Source organism: Danio aesculapii, chromosome 3 (assembly GCF_903798145.1).
Source record: "Danio aesculapii chromosome 3, fDanAes4.1, whole genome shotgun sequence".
NCBI classification, from domain to species: Eukaryota; Metazoa; Chordata; class Actinopteri; order Cypriniformes; family Danionidae; genus Danio; species Danio aesculapii.
The window spans coordinates 53,298,322-53,324,214 of record NC_079437.1 but is presented as its reverse complement, the minus strand read 5'-3'; the positions used below and the strand labels follow the sequence as shown (position 1 = coordinate 53,324,214).

General features: G+C 37.1%; 1 protein-coding gene across 2 annotated transcripts in view; it reads right to left on the bottom strand.

Moving 5' to 3' along the window:
• usp31 (ubiquitin specific peptidase 31) overlaps positions 1–25,893 on the bottom strand; it is a 47,260-nt gene extending 21,367 nt beyond the window's left edge. For both annotated transcript variants that reach the window (XM_056454235.1, XM_056454236.1), the window contains exons 1-4: positions 24,372–25,893; positions 11,897–12,034; positions 6,293–6,387; positions 6,119–6,211 (exon numbers count right to left, since the gene is read on the bottom strand). In XM_056454235.1, coding sequence (XP_056310210.1) covers positions 6,119–6,211; positions 6,293–6,387; positions 11,897–12,034; positions 24,372–24,899 — 854 coding nt within the window. In that variant the 5' untranslated portion in view covers positions 24,900–25,893. The remainder of the gene's footprint in view (positions 1–6,118; positions 6,212–6,292; positions 6,388–11,896; positions 12,035–24,371) is intronic.

Below are 25,893 nucleotides of genomic sequence, written 5' to 3'. Positions count from 1 at the left end.
TTTCTCTGCACTAATGTTTTTTTTTTTTAGAGTGCCGACAGTGCAGAACGCCAGCGAGGGCGGACGGGTCAAAACACCAGACCATTCTTCTTTACGATGTAGAACTTCTCGGATTAGGGATGATATAAGGTTACCGCCAGGGTTTTACTCAATTATGCCGTGGAAGTGAAGTCTATCCAGCTATGCTACTCTCTTAGGGACTATTATTCACACTTTCAACATCTTTGCTGTACTACGAGGAGGCAGGTGTGCTGTAAATCACTGTCCGTCTTCTAATAGCATGGCTTCTTCAATCATTAATGTGCACTAATAAATTCAGCAGCTTAAAAATGTCTCTGGATTAAGGGTAGAGCTCGCCTTGATCAACCACTACAATGACCTCCTAAAATAGCATCACGAGAGAAGCAGAGTGGGATGATCATTTGAAGGGAGAGGTATATATTTAGCACCTAGATCAAGGAGAAATGGCTTCTTCAAAAAAAATTTTTTTATTTTATTAAGAAGTGTTGTGAGTAAGAGAATTTTGAGCTGTATTAACGAGTGTTCGTGACATGTCTGTGGCACACTGTCAATAGGGTATATGCCGAGCTAGTGTTTTTCCCATACTGACAAATTTTATACGGTTCCTTTTACAGCATCGATGTTGTAATGTAATTAAAATACATTCAGTTAAATAAACTTTGGCATTCATTTAGTTGTTTACAAAAAGCTGTTTACTCGCACGCGCCCGTCAGAATTGGCAGGCTAGCGCAAAAGCTCCATTGAATATACTGGGGTAAAATAAATGCTCATATTATAAAGACATGGTGGGGGAAATGTAATTTAATGCAGTGCTTCTTGTACACTCTGAGACCCACTTTATATCAGATATCACTCAGCCAGTGGAGATCGCTGATTTTTAAAGAAAACAGACCTTAAACGCGCCTATTTTTGCATTGGCATACAGTTGACCGGAAGTGCTTAACCCAGGTTACTGGCAAATTCAAAGTCCTATTAGCATGATTTGGCATATACCCGATTTCCAAATAAAATAGAAAAACTTGCTTCTCAAGAAAAATGTCTGTATTGTATAATAATATATTTACAATGAAAAGCTATGAGGCTAAAGCTGATTTATACTTCTACGTTAAGTGACCCAAGACGCATGCCATGCCTTGTCATGCCTTTATATCTGTGCACTGTTTGTGTTGCTTTGCAATAACACTTACGAAACGCTAGCTGGCAGTGGGATTTTATGTTCCTCTGTGTCAAGACTCGAAACACTCGCTCTAACTAGGGATGCAACGATTATCCAGTTTCACTATTTCACCGGTTTCACTGCGCTTTAATTAGTCACGGTTAATTAATTGTAAAGGCTTCTCAACACCGCATTTCTGCACAGAACAAAACTGCTGCAACTAAACAGTTATGCAAACGGTGCGCTAATTTGTGGCTGAGACTAATAACCACACACACTTGAATAACTATGACTGAGGTTATTAACTAAGGGAAGCTCTTGCAAGTTCTTATTTCCAATGGAGGGACATGCGACATACACTTATTTTTAAGCAGAAAGAGAAATTTACTGTTGTTTGTTTTTTATATTTTCTTGTGCTGTATGAATTAGTTACTGGGCAGCAATAAATAACACTGTAAAATATAAGGAGTTTTCATCTTATTTTCTAAACTAGTGGGGTGTGAAATGAACGAATGCATAATAACCGTGAAACCGTGATTATTTCTCAGACTATAATCGTACAACCAAAATCTGTAATCGTTGCATCCCTAGCTCTAACAGGCTCGCTCCTCTTCCATGGCTCACGGCCAAGCCTACACTCATCAGCGCTATCAAGCCAACCAATCACAAAGCTTGCGCTACACGTTATCATGATGTGTAGTAACATTTTTGGTGTCTCACGGCGAGGGATCGTGATTTGAAACATTGCAATTAGCTAATCGCAAGAGGCTGCGATATGAAATATATATTAATTAACTTCCCCCACCCAGAGCAAAATTGTGCAACGGAACTATGTGGAACATCCACAATAAAAAAACAAGCAAAGGGGAAGAGTGTGAACGAGTGGGGTGATGGCATTTGCCACTTCAGAAGCATTAATAGACTAATTTATATAAAATACAGCACGTCGGTAATATGGGAATATCTTGGTTTCAAAGTCAGACACCAAACAAAACCAGGTTATACGCAAGAGCTGTCCCTGAATTGTTGCCACAGCATGAGGACTAACAACCAGCACCTAAAAAAGCACCACAGGAGGCTATATGAGGAGTGTCTTGCTAAAAAGTCAACTAAAATCTCAACACTCAATCTAGTAGCAAGCAAAGTTCAATTTCAGAGTTGTTTGCTAATATAAGTTGATATCTTTTCAGTTACTGCATTAGCAGTAAGAAGCTACGATACAAAATATTGAGCTGATTAGGTATTTTTTTTCCCCCAAAATCACACAGCCCTAGTGTGCGACTATGTGAAGATTGTGCCGGACCATACTTGTGCGCTCAACCCAGAAGTATAAATCAGCATTAAAGTTATCCAAGTAAAACTATGACTAAAACTCTTTAAAAAGATCAAATGACAAAAAGTAACTGAATCAAGTGCATGTTAAAACACTAAGGCCTGGATTCACAGGCAGGACTTGGACTATGCCAGGATTAGGCCATAGTTCTATTAAAAGATTTAAGCAACTTCAATAAACACATCTCAGAAAGAAAAAAAAACATTACTAGTGAAAATTAGGCATGTAACGATTCACCATCAGCCGGTTGAAAATCGATTCAAATATGTGAGTCATTCAACATTTTGACCAATTTGAATAATCGTGATACATTTTTTGAACAGAGGGGGCAAACTTTTTCAGGTGCAAACTTGCTTTACCCGAGTAAAATGACAGCGGTAAATTTGCTCCAGACAAAACACGAAGTGTGTGCGATTACTGCGAAAAAACGTTTACTTACACAAACAGAACAACGAATATGATGCACATAAACCGCCAGCACAGTGGAAAAACTACTGTCGCAGACGTAAAAAAAAACTACTAACAAGCCAAACCAAGCGGACCGGATGATTTGCAGCTCTGCTTGCTTCAATGAGTGCTACGGAAATCACACGGTGCTTGAGAGTTATACCAGAAAAAAATAGCTATTCTGATATTTCTTTAAAAAAAATGTAAAATCCAAGCAAAGTCACATATGTGTTTATATTAATGGGTCTATTTCAGTTTGAATTATTCTTTTTTTTTTGGAATTTGTTTTTAAAATAGCAATTTAGTCATGGCAGAAAATAAATTCTTTTGCAAAAAAATGTGCAGCATTTAAAGAGCCCATATTATACATGAAATAGGGTCATATTTAGGTTGTAAGGGTCTCCAACAACAGTCTAATATGCATGCAAGGTCAAAAAACACTTCGATGGTCTTATAATCTGCATTTATTTTTACCTAATTATCCCAGCGACTCTCATATGAATCGTACAGGGATTCATTTGTTCCCAAACCCCTCCTTAGCGCGAAGCTAATCTGCGCTGATTGGACCGATGACAGCCTGCTGCGATTGGTCGACACGGACAAGGCTTCAGCGCGAGAGTGAAATGCCCAGCTGCTAATCTACAATATAAAAGTAGTCACAGTGCAGACACGCTTCATAGTGGCTGCCAGTGGGTGAATGTAAACACAGACGATGGACTAGAAAATACTGACGACTAACTATTTTATTGAGCAAAAAGTCCAAGAACTGGCGAGGAGGTCACAGTCTTCTTGCTCTTTTCACACACACACACACAGGGCCTGCGCGTCCATAGAAGACCGGCTGAATAGAGAGGGCGCGGCGCTCAGTTATATCCGCGAATACCCGTGCGTTACACACACGAGGAGACACACACACACAGAGGGCCGGCGCGTCCATAGAGGAGCGGCTGAATAGAGAGGGCACGGCGCGGCGCTCAGTTATATCCGCGAATACCCGTGGGTTACACACACGAGGAGACACAGACACACACACACACACAGGGCCGGCGCGTCCATAGAGGAGCGGCGCTCAGTTATATCCGCGAATACCCGTGCGTTACACACACGAGGAGACAATAATATTGAGCTGAAATATTTTGAAACTTGTCTGTTGCATGTGTGTAAACAGCTGACGATCCGTAATCAAAGCGGCACGCGTCGCGTTTTCAACGTGGCTTTACACGCGATATGAGAATATAAAGAGTTAACCTGATACAGTACACACAGTTACAAGTAACAAAACACAACTAAATACATAATTTGCAAGCTTGAGTAAACGAGGCAACAATTTTAATCGCACTTACTTACACTTGTGAAATGGGGGTAGAAACTGATCCATGATGCACTGACCCATGTTCTGACAGTCTATACTGATCCTTCCTTTAACAAACTGAAGAAGTCTTCTTTGAAAGCATATAGTTTTCAGAAGCACTCAGAACTGCTCAAGGCTGGGCTATATTGCTGATGTTTCATCTTTGATTAGACTGTCCATAATATCCATCTGCACAGCGTGACTTCATTCGACCGGTGTCTGTCTGACTTTTTTTTCTGTTAGTGGGCGGGGCCGCAGGTTTCAAATCTCCCGGGTTTGCGCGCCCAACTACTTGTGTTTCGTAGCTGCGTCATCGCGAAACACCTAATGACTCGTTATCAAGACGACTTGTTTGAAGCACTATGAGTCGACTCTTTTATAGATGAATCAATAGTTTTAAACACTGTACACTTACAGATTTAAGCCTTAGCTGGATATTTCACTTCACTTAGAGCTATGTTACACACTACATGGAAGGGCATTTTCAAAAACCCATAATATGGGCTCTTTAAGAAAAATAAATGAAAGGGTTCTTCAACTTAAATTTGTTTCTAATAATTTTGTAAAAAAATCGTGACTAAATCATGAATCGTGAGATTAGTATCGTGAATCGTATCGAATTGTGAGTCAGCTGAATTGTTACGTCCCTAGTGAAAACTATACTATTACTACAAAAAAAAACACAAACATATATTTTAAGATCAGTTAGCGCAAGGTTTTTTCCAGTTGAAACAGTTTAGAATTACATTTTATAAAAATTATTTTTTTTTAGGCTTAAGCCTTATCTGTGAAATCAGGGGTTAAAATATTAAATCATCCAAATTAATAAAATCGCCTAAAATATGCTAATAAAAATGTCTTTGACTACAAAACAGATTTCTGAAATGGACTATGGCTGGACTAATCCTTCTTAAACACAAATGCCAATGCAGTGCCCATGAAAAGATTTGTTTTATTAGATACAGTTTTATAAATGTTTTATATCATGGATAGTCATTAAAGGGTTAGTTTACCCAGAATTATTTAACAGTTTCTTCTCCTCAGTCTCAGTACATGGATGGCATTCTCAAAAAACAATGTATGTGTTATGCTGCTGCCATAAACCTCAGATGCATCTGGGCTTTGTTTCAAACAGAGATAGCCACATGTGGGCATCCGGGATATAGATCAGCACACAGCGCTCTTCTGAATACACTTCATACTAATACTGAGGAGAAGAAACTGTTCAATAAAGTACTCTCATAGATTCATGATATTCAGATTGAAACCCTGAAGACATGTAAACTGTTTTGAGTGTGTTTTTGGTACCTTTCTGTCTATGGAGGATGAGGAAGCTCTCTGATTTCATCCAAAATATCTTAAGTTCTTATGACAAAAAAAATGGTCTCAGGGGTTTGGACAGACGAGAGTGATTTCCATTCTTGGGTGAACTAACCCTTTAATGTGCTGTTAATATTATCTTATTCTAAGCAACATACAGGGATGTTTGAATAATCTTTGTGTTGTGTGATATCTTTGATAAACGGTCAATATAATTACTTTCAACGTTCTGGTACCAGGAGATCAGCAGTAATGAAGATAAAGGATGTATTTTTATTTACATTATTAAGTATTAATAAAGGTTTTTATTAGCCTGTGGATTTGGTACTTTTAGTTACTACAATGTTTAGTTACTTGCAAAATGTTGACATAAGCGTATACTATAATTAAAGCTTATTTTTTGTGGAGTACGAAAATTGTGCAAGCATATTTCAGAGTATTCGATTGAAATATCAGAGAAAGCCTATTCATTTACACTGGTGGTTCTTACCGTGTGTGAGGTAATGGAATCGGGAGGGAGATGCACAGAAAAGGATCAAAAGTGTTGCTCTGTTTCTGACAGTGTGGACAGGTTAGCGAGGATCTGGAATGAACAAAGACCACAGTGAGAGATTTCAAGCTAAACATTTACAACCAGTCACCGGACAGAAATCAATGGCCATACCTGTACTGAGCTTGAAACAGCTCCTGGACAAATGAGCCGGCTGACAGAGGAGGTGAAGGTCCCTCTAGAGCTGCATCGTCTTCTTCTGTTGGTGGCTATGATGACAAATATGAGAGGGAAAACCATTTAGCGATACATTTGTTCATATAGCAGTTACTTTTATCCAAAGCAACTTACAAGTGAGCATAACAAGCACTTAAAATCATCAAAGATAAGAAATATATATGGTATGACAAGTAAATAATCTGCACAAAATTTCTCAGAAACATGGAACATCAATGAGAAAGTGTCTGGTGCATACGGAGAGGAGAGTGTGTGCACACTCCAGGGTTCACAATCTTTTCAAGAAATAATTTTCCCGGAGAGTTTTCAGCAAATTCATAACAGGAGCTGGTTTACAGTTAGCGGCAACCTCCTGCGCTCCCTCCTGAAGCAAATACGGAAGTAACTGAAACTGCAATTCATCGAAATTCCAATAGTCCTAGCTCCATAATAGAGAACATTTCTATTGAGCCCACTGTTAAAATGGCCAACTTTACAGCAGAAGAAAAGGTGTTTACAGCCTGGTACAAAGAATGAGTATGTCTCATATAGCTAGTATTACACCTCATGACAACTGTGAGGGGGGGGGATTTTTTTATAACTCATCAGTTTCCTTTACATTAAGTTATATTAAGTCTGCATAATTAAGGGCGTGGCCACTTCAGTGACAGCTAGGTTTCACGGTTCGCCATCATGTCACCTCAGCTGACTCCAGCTGATTACTCGCTGAACTCGGCATATAAATACATCATATTTTTGTTTTGTTTTATGTGGCTTTACACAGTCAGTTGCTTTTTAAAATTATTTCTTACAATTATCAGATGACATGGTATGCAGTGTGCAATTAATTGTTCTCACAAACCATTTATGTGGCCTCCATTTGCCATGTGAGTGAAATTATATACTTATACCATCTCTATAAATGTATTTGTTTTATTTAATATTATTTATCATTTATATTTTCTTTAGACCTGTAATGCACTCCAGAAACTGACAGATTGATTAGCTGTAGGCTATGTAACAGTCATCTGAAGCATTGTCATACAGTGTTATGCCTGGATTTCATAAAAAGTCTTGCATTTACTAACACAGATAATATTTTAAGTCTTTAGTGGTAATTAGAGTTTTCCTCCTGTAGAAAAACGTCATAAGAACAATGTTTAGTAATTCAAAGTACTACAACAGTGTTTTAAAAATCTAACACTTTATTGATATAGTATACAACCAAGCACATGTGGTCAGAACAGAAACGGGCCGCAGGTATTAAGCATTTCTCCCTAAGAAAAGCCTGTCTAAGCAAAATGCTAGCAGCCGTCTGTAGCTCCGCCCACGCTCCGCCTCTTTGCCCTTGTTTGGTATTCCCCAGTCGGTGCGATGATGCACGAACAAAATGGCGACAGCTGGCCACGCCTACTTGTAGCTTCTTTTGTGTTCTTCAGAAACCTTTGGGTAACATCACGGATACTACGTCCACATCTTTTACAGTCTATGGTTTACAGACAGTTATATACATTAGTCACAGGCTTAGTACGCAATTAGTAGCTACCACTCACCTGTGTGGAGTACACTCAGAATTGCACAATGTTTTCCAAGAAGCATGGGGTGTTAAGAAGAAGAGGTTCAGTCCATATGGAGAGGAAAAGAGTACGTCTACTACGGGTGGTCTGTACCAATATTACAACATGGTTTCCACCAAACCAAAATTCATTTCAACCACGGCTACTTTACAGCTTCTCATTCAAAACATTCAGTCGTCGTTTTTTTTATTTTTTATAACAGATTATAATCGCACCGAAATGTATTAAAAGGTAAGTGAATTATAAAAGCGCAAACTTTTCTGTAATCGTATTAGTGCTGTGCTCTATTTGTTTAAACCTTTAAGGTGACATGCTGACTGACTGACAGGTGCGTGACGCATGAGGCAAGCAAACACGACATAGATTTCAGTTATGACGAACACACTTTTCATAATTATATTTTATAGATAAAGGTCTATGGAGTTCATAGCCGTTTCACTTTACTTCACATTAATGCCGCCCTGTAGGTCTATTGGAGACATTTATAAATATTCCTAGCAAATCTATTTAATGTTAAAGACATATTCGTTACATAAATGCAATAAATCGCACTTCAGGCCCGTTTATTTGAGAGCGCACAAGACAATTTTTGCTTGAGCATATTTGAGGGGGCGTGCAAGAAGTTTTGTGCATGAACAGGGGAAATCGGCGCTCAAGCAAAGAGATTCGCGTGCTCGTATTACATACATGCGATCTCGACTTGTAATACTGTGTCATGACATTTGTTATTGAAATAACGCCATAGGTAGTTGGAAGATCTGTGTAAAACGCCTGCCGCCACAGCTGGAAAAATCCTAGAGGAAACACTGTAATATACTATTAACAGTAACTGCATAGTAAACTACTGAGGATACATGATAGATTTTAATATTCCTAAAACTTTCTAATAAATATCTCAATAATAATAACTTCGCTTTTTTTTTTTTTCACGTACAGGTAGATAAAGCTCATACCGAGCTATATTTAATATTTTGTATAAACTATTGAAAAATGTGATTATCAAAAGTCCTGTGCTGAATTAAATTCACCAAATAACGCAGAATAAACACTTCTTTTTTACCTGACACATTTTTTTAAAAAAAAAGAGGATTTTTTGATCAAGGGTTTGCGATTAAAAAGAAAAAAGAAAAAGAAACGGTTTGCTTCCACTACAGCATCAAAATTGCACTCACTGCTGCTGGCAACGCTATGATGCCAATGCTCTGGAGCTTGTTTTTACGTCAGCTGCTCTCAATGCTTTTACTATGCCACTTCAATCCCATAATGCACTGCGTGGACGTTTACACCCGACTTTCATATGAATAAACTGAAACAGGGTTTCTGCAAGTTTTACCAAGTTAAATTTAGGACTTTAAGACATTTTTAAGACCATTGAGAATGAAATTTTAGACTTATACACGGCTAAATGCTAAAACTTTTTTTGTTGAATATTGCAGTAAGAAAAGATTTTAACTTGCCCATCAAAAAAAATGATTAAAATTTAATACATTTAATAATACAATAATAATTATTATCAATAACTCAGTAATACTCAATAACCCTTACCAAGACTAGAACAAAACATAGCTGTCAATTACTGCAGTCTACAATAATAATAATTTAATAATAAAAAATATAGGTCAGGTCAGTATCTTCAGCAGTAAATAAATGGAGAACTTTTAAGCAAATGCCATTGCAAGGAAAGTAATTAAATGCTATTTTTAAATAAAAAGTTGGTGTTTGATGGTGATTGTATGAGTGTTAAAGGCCAGTTGGGGTAGCTATACATGAAAAAGGAAAATTAAGACCTGTTAATAAAGATTTAGGACCTACACGAAACATTACAGTACATTTAAGACTTTTTAGGGCTTAAAATAAAAAAAAACAACACTTTAAGACCCCATGGAAACCCTGTGAAAACGCAAGCTCCCAATGCACCAGTGGAAATGCACTGTAAGTTTAGTTTTAGTAAACTAGGATCTATTAATCCTATTAAAAATGGCAGGAGACATTTAAAATGTTACAAACATTTGTTCCAACTGTTGTGTTCCAAAAGGAAATGAATATTATCAGAATAAATAATTAAGGCTGAAATCAAGTCTAATGGTGTTGACTAAACAGAACTGCTAAAGTAGACACAAATACAATCCTTTGAAATTCAGCATTTTTCCATTATCCAAATCACACAGAGTGCACAGGCCAAAGTAAAGATGCATTTGTTTATGCTGCAGAATAAGGTAAAGCCTGCCTCTATAAACAAACCATGCATATATTGGCAAGACGGTGTAAATGATGAATATTTTCAGAGACTCTTCTATAAGTTTTGGATTTGAGCTTAACATCTGTCTCTCCAGAGCAGTGCAGTCAGCCAGTGAGTGAGTCAGTCAGTAAGCCAGGAAACTGTCAGCCTCTTGGCTCAAACTCCAGGAAACCACAACATTCATCTAAATCAATCGGACAAGCTGAATGACCTCATGTGAGGATGCAAGTGGCCGACCCTGACCAGGTCACCACGGGCTGTAAAAAGAAACCTAATGAGCCCTCCCTCCAAACGGCTGATAGGATGTGACTTACCGTCCAATGGATGTGATAAAGGGCAGAATTTAAGTCCCCTAAACTCCTTCGCTCTTTGTCAGACTGATGTCTGATGTGAAACTCTGAGCTGCCATTCCAGGGCAGAATAGCTCTATAAATCCAGCCACGTTTGGCTCGTCTCCTGTTCTGCCATTTAAACGATTGAAATCTCAAACTTTTATGGGCCTGCCAATACAAAACCCCTTCTGTGCAGCCTTTGTAAACAGCTAGAGTGGTTAACGTCTCCTAATTCAGATGACCTTAAAGTGATAGATCACCCAAAATAGATCAGCGGACGTATTGGTCAGCTGATAAATGCTTATTTTCACCCCAAAATGAAAATCCCCTCACCATTTAATCACCCTTAACTGGTTTCAAACCTGACATCCATAATAAGAAAAACAAATACTATGGAAGTCAATAGTAACAGGATTTCATCTTACTTGGAAATATCTTCTTGTATGTTTAACAGAAGAAAGAAAATCCAAAAGGTTTGGAACAAGTGAAGGAGTATATGATGACAATATTTTAGTTTTGTGTGATCTATCGCTTTAATGTCATTATTATTGGCCTGATAAAACAAAAATAGATACATTTACTAAAGGTTTGGAACAAGTGAAAGTGTATATGATGACAGTACTTTTAGCTTTTGGGTAATCTATTCCTTATAAATCATTATTATTGGCCTGAATAAACAAAAATAGATTTACTAAAGCTAATAAATATCGGATGCAACGATATGGAAATTTGGTCGGTTGTGAAAATTAATCTTTTGCAATGTTTTTCTTCTGTTGAAAAATGGTACATAAACAGTTTACAGTGGCTATTTCTTTCCCAAATATTATTCTTCCTATGAAAGTCAATGGCTACAGTCAACTGCTTGGTTGCCAGCCAGCTCCATCATTTATAATGATTTCCCCTATTTTTATGGCCATTTGAATATTTTCTGCAGGAGGAATATAGGACCATTTTATACATCAGAAATGATAGCATAATATATAAATAAAGAACCAAACCTCTGCTTTAATATTAGCATTTTATATTATGTTCATGTATTCATATTTTATCACCACTTGAATGAAGATATAGGCTTCATCAAAAAATGCCACAATTTGGAAAAAAACTGAGAAAATTGCATTTTTCAGAAGTTCTGTAACTCATTTAGGACATGAATTAGGGTTTCCATTACTGTAATATATCTAAAAAAACTAATTAATGTAAAAACTTGTCAATTGTCTACTAATTGACAAAATATTTCATCACTGTTAGGGGAAGAGCTCAAATATCTTATTTTGTGTTCGACTGAAGAAAGATCCGACAAGATTGGAACAACTTGTGATTTTCTTATGAACTATCCATTACGACCCTTTATGAGGTAAAAGTATGACAACCAAGAAATGAGATTTTAAATAAGTTACGGTAAGAGACATACCTTTACAGAGCCTCTGATGTTGGGGTGTACGAGATGGTTAAGGTCTTCATGGACACGGTCCAGTAACCAGAGAAGAAACTCCTGGGCATCGTGTTGTGCATTTCCACGATACTGCATGGCACTCCTGGAAACAGCATTCTACCAAAAAACAGGAGTATTAGACAAGTATTGAAGGACAAATGAATACTTCTACAGCGGTAAAAGCAGATATGTAAATCCACAATTGGTAAAAGTAAATAAAGTAACAATTGACAAAAGTAAATGCACAATTGAATCCAAAAACTTTATTAACCATACTTTTTAATGGTTGACACATAAACTTGTCAAACTGAGAGAGAGAGAGAGTTTTAATTTTATTGCCATTTCAGCTTCTATGGCTATGTCATGGCAAAAAAAAAATAGATCAAATTTACCACGTTTTATAAATACCAATTTTCTATAATTATAAAAATATTCTAACAATTAAAAGTAATCAACAGCAATAAATAATACACGAGGTAAAATCCATAAATAACAATAATAATAATAATATATAAGATAAAAATCTAAAACAGTTTTTTAAGGTTTCCTTTTGATAAAAATGTTACAATTTTAGACAGATTCACATTTAAAAATATTTCATTTAAAGTCTGTCCAGATAAAAATTGTTGTCTGATAACATTAAAAATGGGGCACTTCACAAGAATGTTTAACAGTTTGGTTTCTGTTGCAATATAGACATTTTGGGGGTTCTTCTCCTTTGAGTAAATGTTCATGTGTGAGTCTCGTGTGTCCAATGCGGCATCTTGTATAAACAACCTCATCATGTCTTGACTTAAAAAATAAATTAGATTTTCTTCCTATTTCTGGCTGAATTTCAAAAAAGTTTAACTTGTCAAACAAAACTAAATAATTTTAGGCAGTTATTACAATTTCAAGATGAACACTGACTAGGTTAAAACAACTTGGTCACACTTTACAATAAGGTTTCGTTAATCAATGGCATCAATGAATTTAATAACATGAACGAATAATAGACAACACTTGTGCAACATTTAATAATCAGAGTTCATCATTTACTAATTCATTATTCAAAATTCTAATTCATGCTTACCATTAGGTAACGCACTGAGTTAAAATGAACAACTTTCCATTAAACTAACAAAAACAAAAATGAATAAACACTGTAACAAATGTATTGTTCATGTTAGTAAAAACTTTAACTAATATTAACTAATACAACTTTACTATAAAGTGTTACCAGCAAAATATCTAAAATTATATAGAAGTTGAAAAAACTTTCGGTCTTTTAATTTTAAATGTTTCTTAAATGTTTCTTTTTTGGATTGTTTTGCTAAAAGTTAACACTACAAATCCATTAAACTAAGCATTTACTAAGATAATATTAGAAGTCAAGTGAAGAACAACATTTATATGCATTTTACGTAAATAGTCTACAGCAGTGTTTCCCAACCCTGTTCCTGGAGGCACACATAACAGTACATATTTAGTATGTCTCCCTTATCTGACCCATTCGTGTCAGGTTTTGGGGTCTTTTCTAATGTTCTGCTGAGTTGATTCAGGTGTGTTTGATTAGGGAGAGGTTGAAAATGTGTACTGTTGATGTGCCTCCAGGAACAGGGTTGGGAAACACTGGTCTACAGTATACAGTCTACATACTATACTATATAAATGATTATACTATAGTATAGAAAAAAAAGTCACAGATTTTCAGTACAAGCTCAAAATCATTAAAAAATAACCATATATTAACCAAATCCTCCAAAACGCACACCTTTTTTTCAGACCTATGAAAACTAAAACTGAAAAATATCTAGATATTTCTGTCCATCATTTCATACGTCAGGTTTAAAAGGTAGCCAAAATTTGACACTGAACCAAACCAATTCTGCATTTGATAACAGTGAATCTTCTGAAATAACGCCAGTGTTTTATGTCTTGGCTGCCAAGGGACCACTTAAGTAAATTAAAGGAGGTTCGTATAATTTCAGTGTCACTATAGCATCATTACACAACAATCCAAAAATAATAAAAGCTTTCAAATGTTTTCCAGAATTAAAAAAGCACTGCAGTGTTTATTTAGTTCAATGGTATATATCTATCTTGGGTCCTTACAGAAGTGCAGTGGAATAGGAGAAACCATTTAGATTTAAAGTTGACTAGTTAACTACCAATCGACACTGTAAAGAAATCACTGTTTGTGAGAGTCACATATAAGTGTTCTGATTGGCTAACAAGCGCAACTTATTGCAGATTTACAAAGTTTGACATTTATTCAACAATCCCTAGTTTTAAATGCTATCATTTTAATCATTGCTTATATAATGACAAGTTTAAAGCTTAAAATTTTCACTCTAGATGATTTATTGTACATGTATAACACTCAGTTCAATTAATCAAGTAAAGCAACTGACATGAAGAAAAATCAGATTCTCCAAATTTTCGGAAAGTAAGCCTTTTCATTCAAATGCAAGTAGCCACGGCTTGCTTTACAGTTGCAACGTCAGGAAGGAAAAAAAAAAACTAAAAACTAATCTACCTAGGTGTGCGATATAGTCAAAAAATAAATAAATATCATGAAATGTTCTGGGATTTTTTCCATAACGATAAGTAGATGATATTTTACTGGCTGTGTTATTGTTCTGGTATTTTAAAGTATTTTAAAATATCCTGGACACGGCAGGGACAGACAATCTGGGTATATCTAGGCGAATAATAAGAGATCAGTATATGGAAATCGCCATACTGTGAGGTTTAGACAGCATTGTTTCCTCGTTCTCATGTAAATTCTATGAGTGTAAAACCCTGGTATACAACAGGAAAATCAGAACACAAAGCAGACTGTTACGCGACTCACTGCCATGCCCTCATTATTTGCATATACTTAGGCTGTTTATCTGGATCTGACGAGCAGCTGCGTCATTAAGAGAACACAGACTCATTTGCAGCTCTGAGATCGTAATATGCACACCTCAGGCTGCGTTTAATAAGCCAGAACATTTCCTAGTAAGACAACAATGATCATATTCCTCCTTTAGTTATTTTAAAGCTTATTTTTTACTTGAAATGTATGTGGGAATTTTATTTTGAAAATGAGAGGCTCAGATTGTTTACTATGCGTCACTGAGCAATGACCAGCTCAAACTCGTGTCAGGATGCCAAATGCAATATTTACAGATTATCATGAATTATACTGATTTGACTGCTGAATCTGTCCAATCACTCAGCTCGAATGTCATCTGTTCATGCAGAGGTTGATATCATTTCCTGATATTAATTCCTGTTTTCTTTGATATTATAGCTTAACAATACGACACATCTCTTTCAGTCTCTTTTGTGAAGTTTAATTATAATTTAGCCTTTATCCAAAACAGATCTCATGAGCCAATTTGGTTAACATTACTCTGATGGGTTTATATTTGTCTGTGTTCAGCATACATATGCTGTGTGTTTGTGTGTGTCTGTAACTACGTTTCCATCCACCTATTTTTATGCGCATTTTGGATATGCGCATAAAAAAATGCTTGATGGAAACGGCAAGATGCGCATACATTTTGAAAATGCACATAAAAAAACATATGCACATAACTGAGTAGGATAAACTTTTTATTCGATAAGAAAAGAGGTGCATAAACTACGATGGAAACTCTTTTACTGAACAAAATATAGTATGTGCATTAAAAAAAAGTGTGATTTTGTGATAAAAATGTGTGCGAATGGATAAATCAGCAAGCTGAGCACATTGTAAACCATCTGAAATGTTGTTTTGTTTATTCTAAAATGTCGTAACTATCTGAGTATTAGTGTTATTATATTATTAATGACAGAATCAAAAGCATATGTGTTCCGCATCTCACACCTTCAAACGCCACCGCGCGTTCACTGCATGTCAGGATTACCTTCTGAGGTGCAAATCATTTATTAAATGAAGAAAAGATTGATGCAGCTTCTCCTACTGCAGTGAATTCCGTTTTTACTGTTGATATTTGGCGCAAGTTAATCAGAAAGTGACGATTTTGTTCGCTTTGACTCGTTTGATGTAAACACTGCTTTATTCGCACATCATTTATGTGTTAATCCAGTTTTGCACAAAAAGTTAATTTGCATTTTTGGATGGAAACAAAGCTTGTGATAGCTGCAAGTCAGAGCTGAGCTCACTAGTAATCCCGACACGATCCAAATATGGTCAATTATGGACCTTCTGATTATAGTTTTTTTTTTCTTCTTTTTTTTTTTTTTTGAGTAATAAATGAGCATATAAAACCATTTCTGGGGATTTTGTTAACTTACCTTAGCCACCTACTATTTAGATATCAGAGAACAATTTAACTTATTAAACAAATGCAGTATTCACCTTATTCTCCACGTACGAGTGGGCGCAGCCATTTGAATCATTTTGTCACGAGACTTCCGGTCTCATTCACTTCCATTCACTTTTAGACGTTAAAAACAGCTTGTTTTGCTGCTTGATGTTGCAAACTGATATTTTCTTCTTATATTATTCTATTTTTCCTGTATTGTCATGCAAATACTTGTTTTAGAGTAAGTAGTTCAACCGTTTTCTGCCGTTTATTATTCATAGTCATTTCTTCCATTGGCAGCTGAATCGGAAGTTCTAAAACAATCGCAAAAACGAGCGCACTTCCACATTGAAGAATAAGGTCAATATGGCCCCTTTAAATTAAAAGATACTTTAAATGTGAAAATAAAAAGTACCAGTAGGAGGCAGCAAGTGTGACTGAACCAAAACATTTTAACGGTTGATTCATTTAGGAACGAAACACTGGCATGTAACTAAGAGACACAATGCAGTGCTGTGTATGAAACATTTTTTGTAGATATAGAGCAAAAACAATCAATTTGGGGTCTAAAACACAAGTATCTTAAAGGAGACCTGTTATGCCCTATTCACAAGATGAAAAATAAGTCTCTGTTGTCCCTAGAGTATGTTAAGTTTCAGCTCAAAATACCCCAAATAAATGTTTTATAACTCCTTGAAACTGCAGCTATTAGGTTGATCCAAACTGTGCTGTTTAGTGACTTTCATTTTCAATTCAAATGAGATCAAATAAGAGTTCAGATGCAAAAAAACTCAATGTTTCTCCTAAAATGAGCATTTTTTCAGCCTCATATGTTTATGTTCAGTTATTTAACTTTAAAGGCAATGAAAGTAACTTATTTGTCACTATAAAAGTAAATTTACTGAGCCTACACACAAGAATCGGAGAAAAATGCTAATTTTAGAAGAAAATAACAAGCAGCATTTAGGTTTTTGCATTTAAACTCTTCAATTATCTTAGGCAGGTATGGTGCAAAACTAATGGCAGATGGCTGCTTCTCACTCAGGGCTGTGTATGGGGAAAAGACCATAACTATGGCCGGGACTTTCCCTCTTCCAATGACAAAGGGAGAATGTCAATCAAGGTGTTTCTGCAGACTATTGACTAGCTTTTTGAAATGACATATAGACATTTCCTGCCACCATAGCATGAATTATGGGATCGTTCTTAATACATTTGAGTAGACTGAACCATGCAGTGAAAAAAACACAATCTAAGTAAATGCCGGTTTATAACCAAACTTCAACACATAGTTGCATATGCTGGCATTCAGTATGTGTGTTTTGTTTGTTCTTTGCGATATTCTCAATAATGTCAACATTGCACATCCTTAAATTAATTACAATTTTAAAACCACAGACAATTATTATCACACACCCCTACTTTAAAACAACTAAACATCAAAAATAACATTGTTTGTAAGAATCATCTACAATAACAGAATCAAAATTTTAAACTTATTTATCATGACTTCAAGACTCAAGAAGCATTTGACCAGATTTACATACTCTGACTCATAAACCACTCGTTCAAATGGGTTTTTAAACATTCATCCTCAAAAACACCTGACTCAAGCTAAATCACATCCCTAGAGGTGTCACACAGACAAGTGAATAACGGGCAAGTCCCAACACCAACTCGTCTGTTCTTTCTCATGCCGACTTCACACTTCATGAATTTTAAAGTCATTGTTTGCACATTGCTGGGCTATCTGCGGTGGGCCTGCCACAATAATGACTTATCACGCAACACGTAAACATGTCCTCAATCATTTTTGGTAATGCAATATATATCGTCCATACATAAAAAAACAATTGTGCAGCCTCTCTATCTCTATTGGAGGTGTCAGTGTCGGGATGATTAACAAAACACCATAGTATTTACTAGGGCTGCACGATTCTGGCAAAAATGTGAATCATGATTTTTTATTTTTTTTTGCTTAAAATCAAGATCACGATTCTTTCTCACGATTCTGAAAATGTGAAATAAAGGTTAATACGAGTAGGCTAATATTATTGTAACTTCTCAAACGTATGGTAAAACAACAATAATAATAATATTAGGCCTATGTGTAGGTCTACTATTGCTTAAAATGCTAAATTTTGTATAGTCATTATGAAGGTCCTGGTTGGTTATTCACAGTAAAATGATGACATCAGAATATAACTGTTCACAATTATAAAGTTGATTTATTATGTTTGAGACGTGTTTGTCATCTGCCATCGATAACATTATTAGACCATTTATTTTCACTGGTAAAATTAGAATTTTGTCATTATCAGATTCCTTCTTGCATTATATTCAACTTTATATATAGGCTAGGGTTGTTATACTGACACAGTAAACATTTATTTTCATGCACAACACTTCACACTGTGTTCTCTATGAAAGAAAAAACATATCAAATGCTTGTCGTAATCATGATTCTAAAATGCCATATGATCATTTATATGATGTGCGCACAGGTTTCACTTTCACTTTCCATTGCTGCTCATGGCTGCTGTCACTGAGAAAAAAAAAAAAACACACATGCAAATCAAACCTCCCGCACGGCCCTCAAACGATCGCTCTGTGCTACAAACTGAACGTTTTTACAACTCCATTACATGTTATTCACAGCCTATGCAGGTTGTGTTCACTAAATGAGGCGTCATTAGAGTGCACGAGCGCGTTCTCGGAAGTAAACAAACAGCTGGCGGTCAGCTCACGTGTGATTTTGCAGCCGCGAATACATCGTTACATTTAGACAGAAATTAAATTTTTTGGTGAATTATACCTCATAAATACAGTATGTGACACTTTTAACACCATTTGAAGGTGTTAATGTTGCTGTGAAGACTTGTGTGACTGCCTTGTTTCTCTCCTGACCTTATATAAAAAATATAAAATTGGCTGAATTGTAAAAAAAAGCAGAATTAAGATCGTGTGTAGGGTTGAATCGAGATCGTGATCTTTTTTCGATTAATCGTGCAGCCCTTGTATTTACGATAAATTACTATACTATTTTTCATGCAAGGGAGCCTAATGACTCAAAGTAGATCCGTTACTTAGTTCTAGTTCACATAGTTTTTTCAAGTTACCTTGGACATTTTTGGTAACGATTATTTTTTATTTTATTTATTTGTTTAGGATATCAGTTTTCACATTCTGATTCCAATATCTGATAAATAAATTGTTAAAATTACAATAAATTAAATATTCTTAAGATTAAAATATTATGTGTTCACTGGAAGAGTATACTTTCATTATGATGCTATTATGATGCTATTATAGTGTCAAAATGGTCTTACTATGACAATAATGTCGTTTATCGCAATAAAGTTTGTTGCTAAAATTATACAATATTGTACCACAAACCAATAGATATTGTAACAGGGCTTATTTGGGGTATGCATGTGCACAGTTAGATGTGCACACGCACTTTTAGTAATTACACCCGGAAAAGGTTGTTGGCTGTAGGTCACTGGCAATGCATTTTTCCGGCTGAACACTTTCACACAGCTTGATTTTGAGTTGTCGACAGGTTCTGATATTTAGCATGCCAAATATTTCAGGTCAACGATTCTCTCAGATCACATCTTTGATCATTCACACTTCGTAACTGTAGCTAAAATCCAAATCATGGCTAAAATAGTGCAGTGAGAAATCAAGATAGGGCACTTGAAAATGTGCTAAAATGTGACGTGACAAAATATGTCAGGCCCCGTTTACACCCATGCGTTTTAGTTTTAAAAAGGTTTTTAGAATGAAAACCGTTCACGTCCAAACTACACTGCCTTTTGGCTGAGTGCAAAGATAAGTTAACATATTAATTTATGTAACCGCGTACACTGATTCTGCACATCTGACTGATTTCTTGCCTTTATTTCCTGTAATGTATAAACTTAATGTACGGTATACTTTAATAATGGCTATCATTGATTATTAAAACTGATATTCATCAAAAGAGACAGGGTATGTTCCATATTTTTCAATGAAAATAAAAGGAGGTAGTAATGTTATAGGCTCCGTTTTGTTATAAATATGCATACAGTGTAGATGTCGTTCATATAAATATGTAGCTACATGACACGTCAACATTTTTACTAACTTGTTAATATCAAAATGAAACTAGGTATTTCATTGCCTATGCTTTCATTTTATTATTCAGATAACAACAACATAGCCAGGGTGATGTGAATGAGGTTATAAAGTACACTGTTCCCTTTGAAGAGTTACGCGACGAGTCCTCGGGAGTTCGTTTTCATATTAAACTTGCGTAGTCTGAACTTACAAGGAAAGGATGCAAGACTGAACTTTGTGTACTTGATATTGAGAAAAAGCCCAAATCAGGTAGCGAATGTCTGCAGCCACACCTCCATTTTCAGACGTCTCCATGTTTGTCCATCCACACTGACACAGAGCACCACGGTTTTAAAACAAAAACGGCGCCTTCGGATTCTCTTCAGCTCCGTTTTTGGGGCTCAAAAACTCTAGGGCAGTGTGTATGGAAGGCGTAACTGTAGCAAAAGTTATGCATTTTAAAACTAAAACCTATTAGTGTAAACGGGGCCTAAGTTTGCATACAAAGATGGCGAAGCTTAATGCGTCTTAAGGAAGTTAAAAGTGAAAATTTCCAGTTGATTTACTCACCCTCAGGCTATTCAAGATAACTGACTGTTTCTTTATTAGAACATTTCTTTGATATCTAATGTGCACTGAGATTGTTTGTTTACAACTTTTTGATCGATATAGGCAGCAGTTTCCAGTACAAGTGTGACTTTGAAAGCAAAACAACAGATGAGCCTGCACATGTCATTACTCGACACAAAGCTGTTCAGATTGTCATGAACGAGCTCGGCACTGTTTGGCAAAGCGGTGTATTAGGTGCTATAGTGTTGTAAATAATGTTTGGTCTCACACAGAAAACTGCTGTTTTGACTTTGAAAGTTTTCAATGTTTCATACAAAACAAAAGGTATTCATTTTTCTTTGCCAGCATGTTATTTTTAGGACTGTCCAAGTGCCTGAAGCATTTTATAAATCAGCACAGACCACGATTTCAGCTAAATATCTTTTTAATGCAATACTCAAAACGGTCACCAATACTGGATGGCCTGAGAGTGAGTAAATTAATAGCAAACCTACATTTTTGAATGAACTATGTCTAACACACACTAAGCGGGCCCAATCTCAAACTGATGTTACATATGATGAAAAGCAAAGTGTTGTACGATTTATCTAAACTGATATGAGTGTGTTTTCCTCATGTTTATTTGGTTAGGAGGCAGGGCTTGTGCTGTGGTACCAGCCATGTTATGGTAGCAGGAACACTAGATTCACTTTTGGCTTAATAATAGCAACAATTACACAAAACTTTATTTACTTTATTCACTGGCTTCATGTGATTCTGTTTATTGCAGTCAGCTGATCTTGGTAAACTTAAATAAATATCTCCACACACAGCAGAATAGTTAGAAATAAACACTTCATGCTACCATACAGTACATTTGGAATGCTCCAAAGCTAGAAATACAGTATGAATGCATGTATGTATGCATCTATCTATCTATCTATCTATCTATCTATCTATCTATCTATCTATCTATCTGCTGATTAATGGCAGAAAGTACCTATAAGAAATCGTATACGAATCAACTTTCGTATCACGTTCATGTGAATACTGACCAAGACAGCATTTCTACACAAATAACTGTATTTGACCACAGGAAAGATAAACTCTGTTCACTATGGCAGTATCGCGGTTCAAACCACAGGGTTCATCCCACATTTTTTTCAGTTCAGTTTAATATTGTTACACCCCTAATATTTATGTTACGTATATCCCTTTATATCACAGTATTGAAACCACAGCAAAATTTTTTGGGGAAAACCCTTTGCTTTGACCAAACACTCGCACTCCGATATGAACTATTCTATATTCCACCTACTTTATAATTATTAAAATAAACAATTAAATAACAAAAATTACTTTGTATAAAGGATTAGACAAACTAAAGCCCTGCTCACACTGTGAGATTTCAGCCAGGATTTTGTCATCCGAGACAAATTTTAGAAATCCTAAAAGATTCTCGAAATCTTAGACTAAAATTTGTGATCTTTGATCGTTGGTTTGGCATGTTCACAGACAGTCACTTAGTGCCCGTTGAGATCAGATTTTCCCTCCGATGAAGTTCTGGCAGTGTCAAAAGTTTTCAGACACTTTTCTGCAGTGTGACAGCAGCTGCGATGAGCGTCAATCCAAGAATTAATAAGAGCGCAGAATCTGATGACGCAACCCATGCGACAATTCAAATGACCGTGGAGAAATGTCAAAACCGAGTCGTTTTTGGTAGTTTTTGTCTACCTGTTTTTATTATTGAGTTGTGCTGTGTGCAAAATTGATGCTACAGATTGTTTATGTTTGCTGCGAGGAATCTTTTCAGAATGCGGGATAGTGAAAGTGTCACGGGTGAATGACGTCAAACTCCGGGGGCGTTTTCTTTCGTGTTTGGTGCGTCTTCATTGTCGTTCAGTCTGACATTATGACAGCTGAGATCTTACAGTGTGACATGGGAGCCATGATCGTGCAGTCTGACCTGCGACAATCGGTCAGGATTATAAATAAATAAATAAATAAATAAATAAATAAATAAAATCACAGTGTGAGCCAGCCTTAAGTCACCGCACATACAAATTATTGCTCTTTTGCGGACTTCTTTTGAGGATAGCCGAATGTGCCAAAATAATAGAAATTACCAAAATGTACATAATGCAATATTCATATACCAATGGTTTCTAATACATCAGTGATTCAATAGTAAATTATCTTCGTGTGCCTGCTATTAACACACCCTCTAAAAGACTTCTCAGCATATCTGAAACTAAACAGAGAGGACATTTATTTATGCATGCATGCATGTCCAGAAATCTAACAATGTTAGTATGGATGCTGAAATATGACAAGCAATCAAGCTATGTCAAGAAAGCAATAAGACCGTAAAGAAGTAACTCAAATCCATTTCAAGTGTTGTTTTCCTGTTTTCCTTGACATTTTCAGGTTGATAAAACTATATCAAAGGGGAAAGTGTGGACATTTATTTTTGTTTGTTTACAATGATGTCTATAATTTGTTGTATGCAACAGTTATACATGGCTGGTCACTTTCAGATGTTACAGTGATGCTTTCTTTTTCATGAAATAATATGAAACACAATTTATTGTATCGCAAATCAACTTATTTTATTTAGTATGCTTTGGCACTTTTCTTTAATATCATGCAGCCCTACTTCTATCGTATGCATTATAAGCTGGGTCTTTAGTCATTAATTTTTAAGAAACAGCTAAAAACGCATCTTTTCATCGCCTGACCGTCTATTACTTACACTCTCTGATCGATTTTCTCCTCTGTCTAAAATAATTACTTTGGCCATCAAACACTAACTTTAACAGAAAAAAATACCTTGCTCTACTTTTCTTTTGCCAGCACATTACCATCTACTATCAGATGCCAAATGAGAACAACAAATGAGGAACTAATGTCTGCTCACAGTGGGCTGTAATGCTATTAAAAAGCACATGATTGTAATGTTTATATCCAATCCTAATCTCAGATGATCAGACAGTGATTTGTCTTTTGTAAACATTAGTGTCTGGGATGCAGCAAGTGCAGAGACCACATGGTGCACCAGAATTTAGTAAAAGATTGACATTAATGTGTGATATGACTAAACAGTGGGTATAAACAGCTATTGAGAGAGTAGACACGTGGAACCGGAAACAGTATCCCATTAGGTTTAAAAGTGGATTGGTGAAGCAAAGGTCCTACAGAAACTTGTGATTGTTACACCGATTTGGACCAAATTGTGTAACCAAAAGTGGTCAAGTGCAAAAACCTCAACTGTGGGACAGGCCTTTTCCTGCAAGTAAATTCAGAGGTGTCTATTAGTCCTCCTCCTTGGGGGCGAAAGCTTAAGACTTTGGCTCCAGTAAGATCTGAAGACCCTGATTAGCAGGTCCAGGTGTGCATCTAGGCCTACTGCTAAACTCTACAGGTCAGTGACCCTCCATGCAGGAACAAGACTGGACACCTCTGAGCAGGACCTTTTTACGCTTGGCTGTAGCAGATGTGAAAAATATTCCCAGGTGTGAACTTACTTTGAAGTCTCGACTGTGCTGCGGTGTGTACTCAAACGTCCAGAGGGCTCGGACCAGCCCGGACAGCTGCTCGGTCACCTCTCCTCGGTCCTGAGCGCCCTTCCTGCCCACGACCCCGTTGGTCTTGGGCTTCTCGTCGTCCGTCTGATCTCCTCGGTACTGCTCCAGCGCCAAATACTCGGCGAACAGCTCAGTGTTGCTCAGGCACTGCAGAATAGCGTTCATGAAACACGTATTGCCGTGGTTTTTTAAACCGGCCACGCCGGGGATCTTGTCCCTGGACAGAAAGCCCCCGCAGTCGCTCTCGTCCGACGCGACGGAGCCCTTCCCTTCGTTCTTGAAGGATGTGAATCCACCGTCGTCCTTTTCCCCATCGGGCGCGTGCAGCTCCGAGCCGAAGTGAGAGAGTGTGGAGAGGGTCTTGAGGACCCTGCTCATAAAACTGCCCACGGAGCGCACCGAGCCCCGGCGGAACAGCTTCTTGCTGAAGCCGGACTTCTTCTCTTTGCTTGAAGATTTGCTGGACATGCTTGAAGTGTTTAGGGCATCCCCTCTCCGAGCCGAGGCTAACGAGTGCGAACGCTGGCTGCTTATTTAGAGCATAAAATCGACTCAAGATCTGGCATGTTACTCCTCAAAGAGCTAGCTAGCTGGAGGCAGTGCCTCTATTATCCAAGTGTTTGCTTCAGTGACACAACCCGATCTCGTCTTGAGAAAATGCATTGTGAAACGCGCACGCCTGCCACTTTTTCAGATATTAAAACCTGTTATGTCAAGTTGGCAGTCACCTAGCAGCCGGCTATTTACTTGCAGCTGCTTGTCAGCATCTACTCGCTCCGCATGCTGAATTAGACGCCCGTCGGACCCCGGTGTTACTCACTGAAAACAAACCGTTGCGGTTTGCATGCCGTCTGTAATCCGGTGAAGTGATTTCTGCTAGCTAACACAGTGGCTAGCTAGGCCCGTACAGGCTAACCGTTTGCCATGACAACGAAATGACTGACAAAAGTTAATTTCCACTGGAGAACGTGCCCGACACTAGCATTAAAGTCAAACGCGCTTGACTGGCAAACGCGGTAGGCATGCAGATCACTGTCATAATACGGGACAGTTGTTAGCTTGCGCTGCTATCGCGCTAGCCGTGACCGCTTCTTCATGCATAATTGAACGGTGCACTGCAACTCCACCCAGGCAATGACGCTCTGCTCCGACCGCTAAATGTTATGGATACGCGCTGGGCTCGAAGGCGAGATACTTTGTCTCGTTTGTATATTTGGATGTGACATCCAGCCGTCGCACTGTCCAGCGCGAGCCCGATGCTACAGAACAGCAGCAGATGCGCGCGCCCGACCGAGATAGAGGGAGTTCGGCGTGCAGCCCAAATCCGAGCGGTTTTGCGTGATCCTCGACTCAGCGGTTTTCTTGACAGCCGTTCTGTCGGTAAATATCTAGTGGATTCCGATAGTGATATTGGCGTGTTGGTGGGCCGTCGCGTCCTCCAGCGCTTTCCTAAAATCACTGA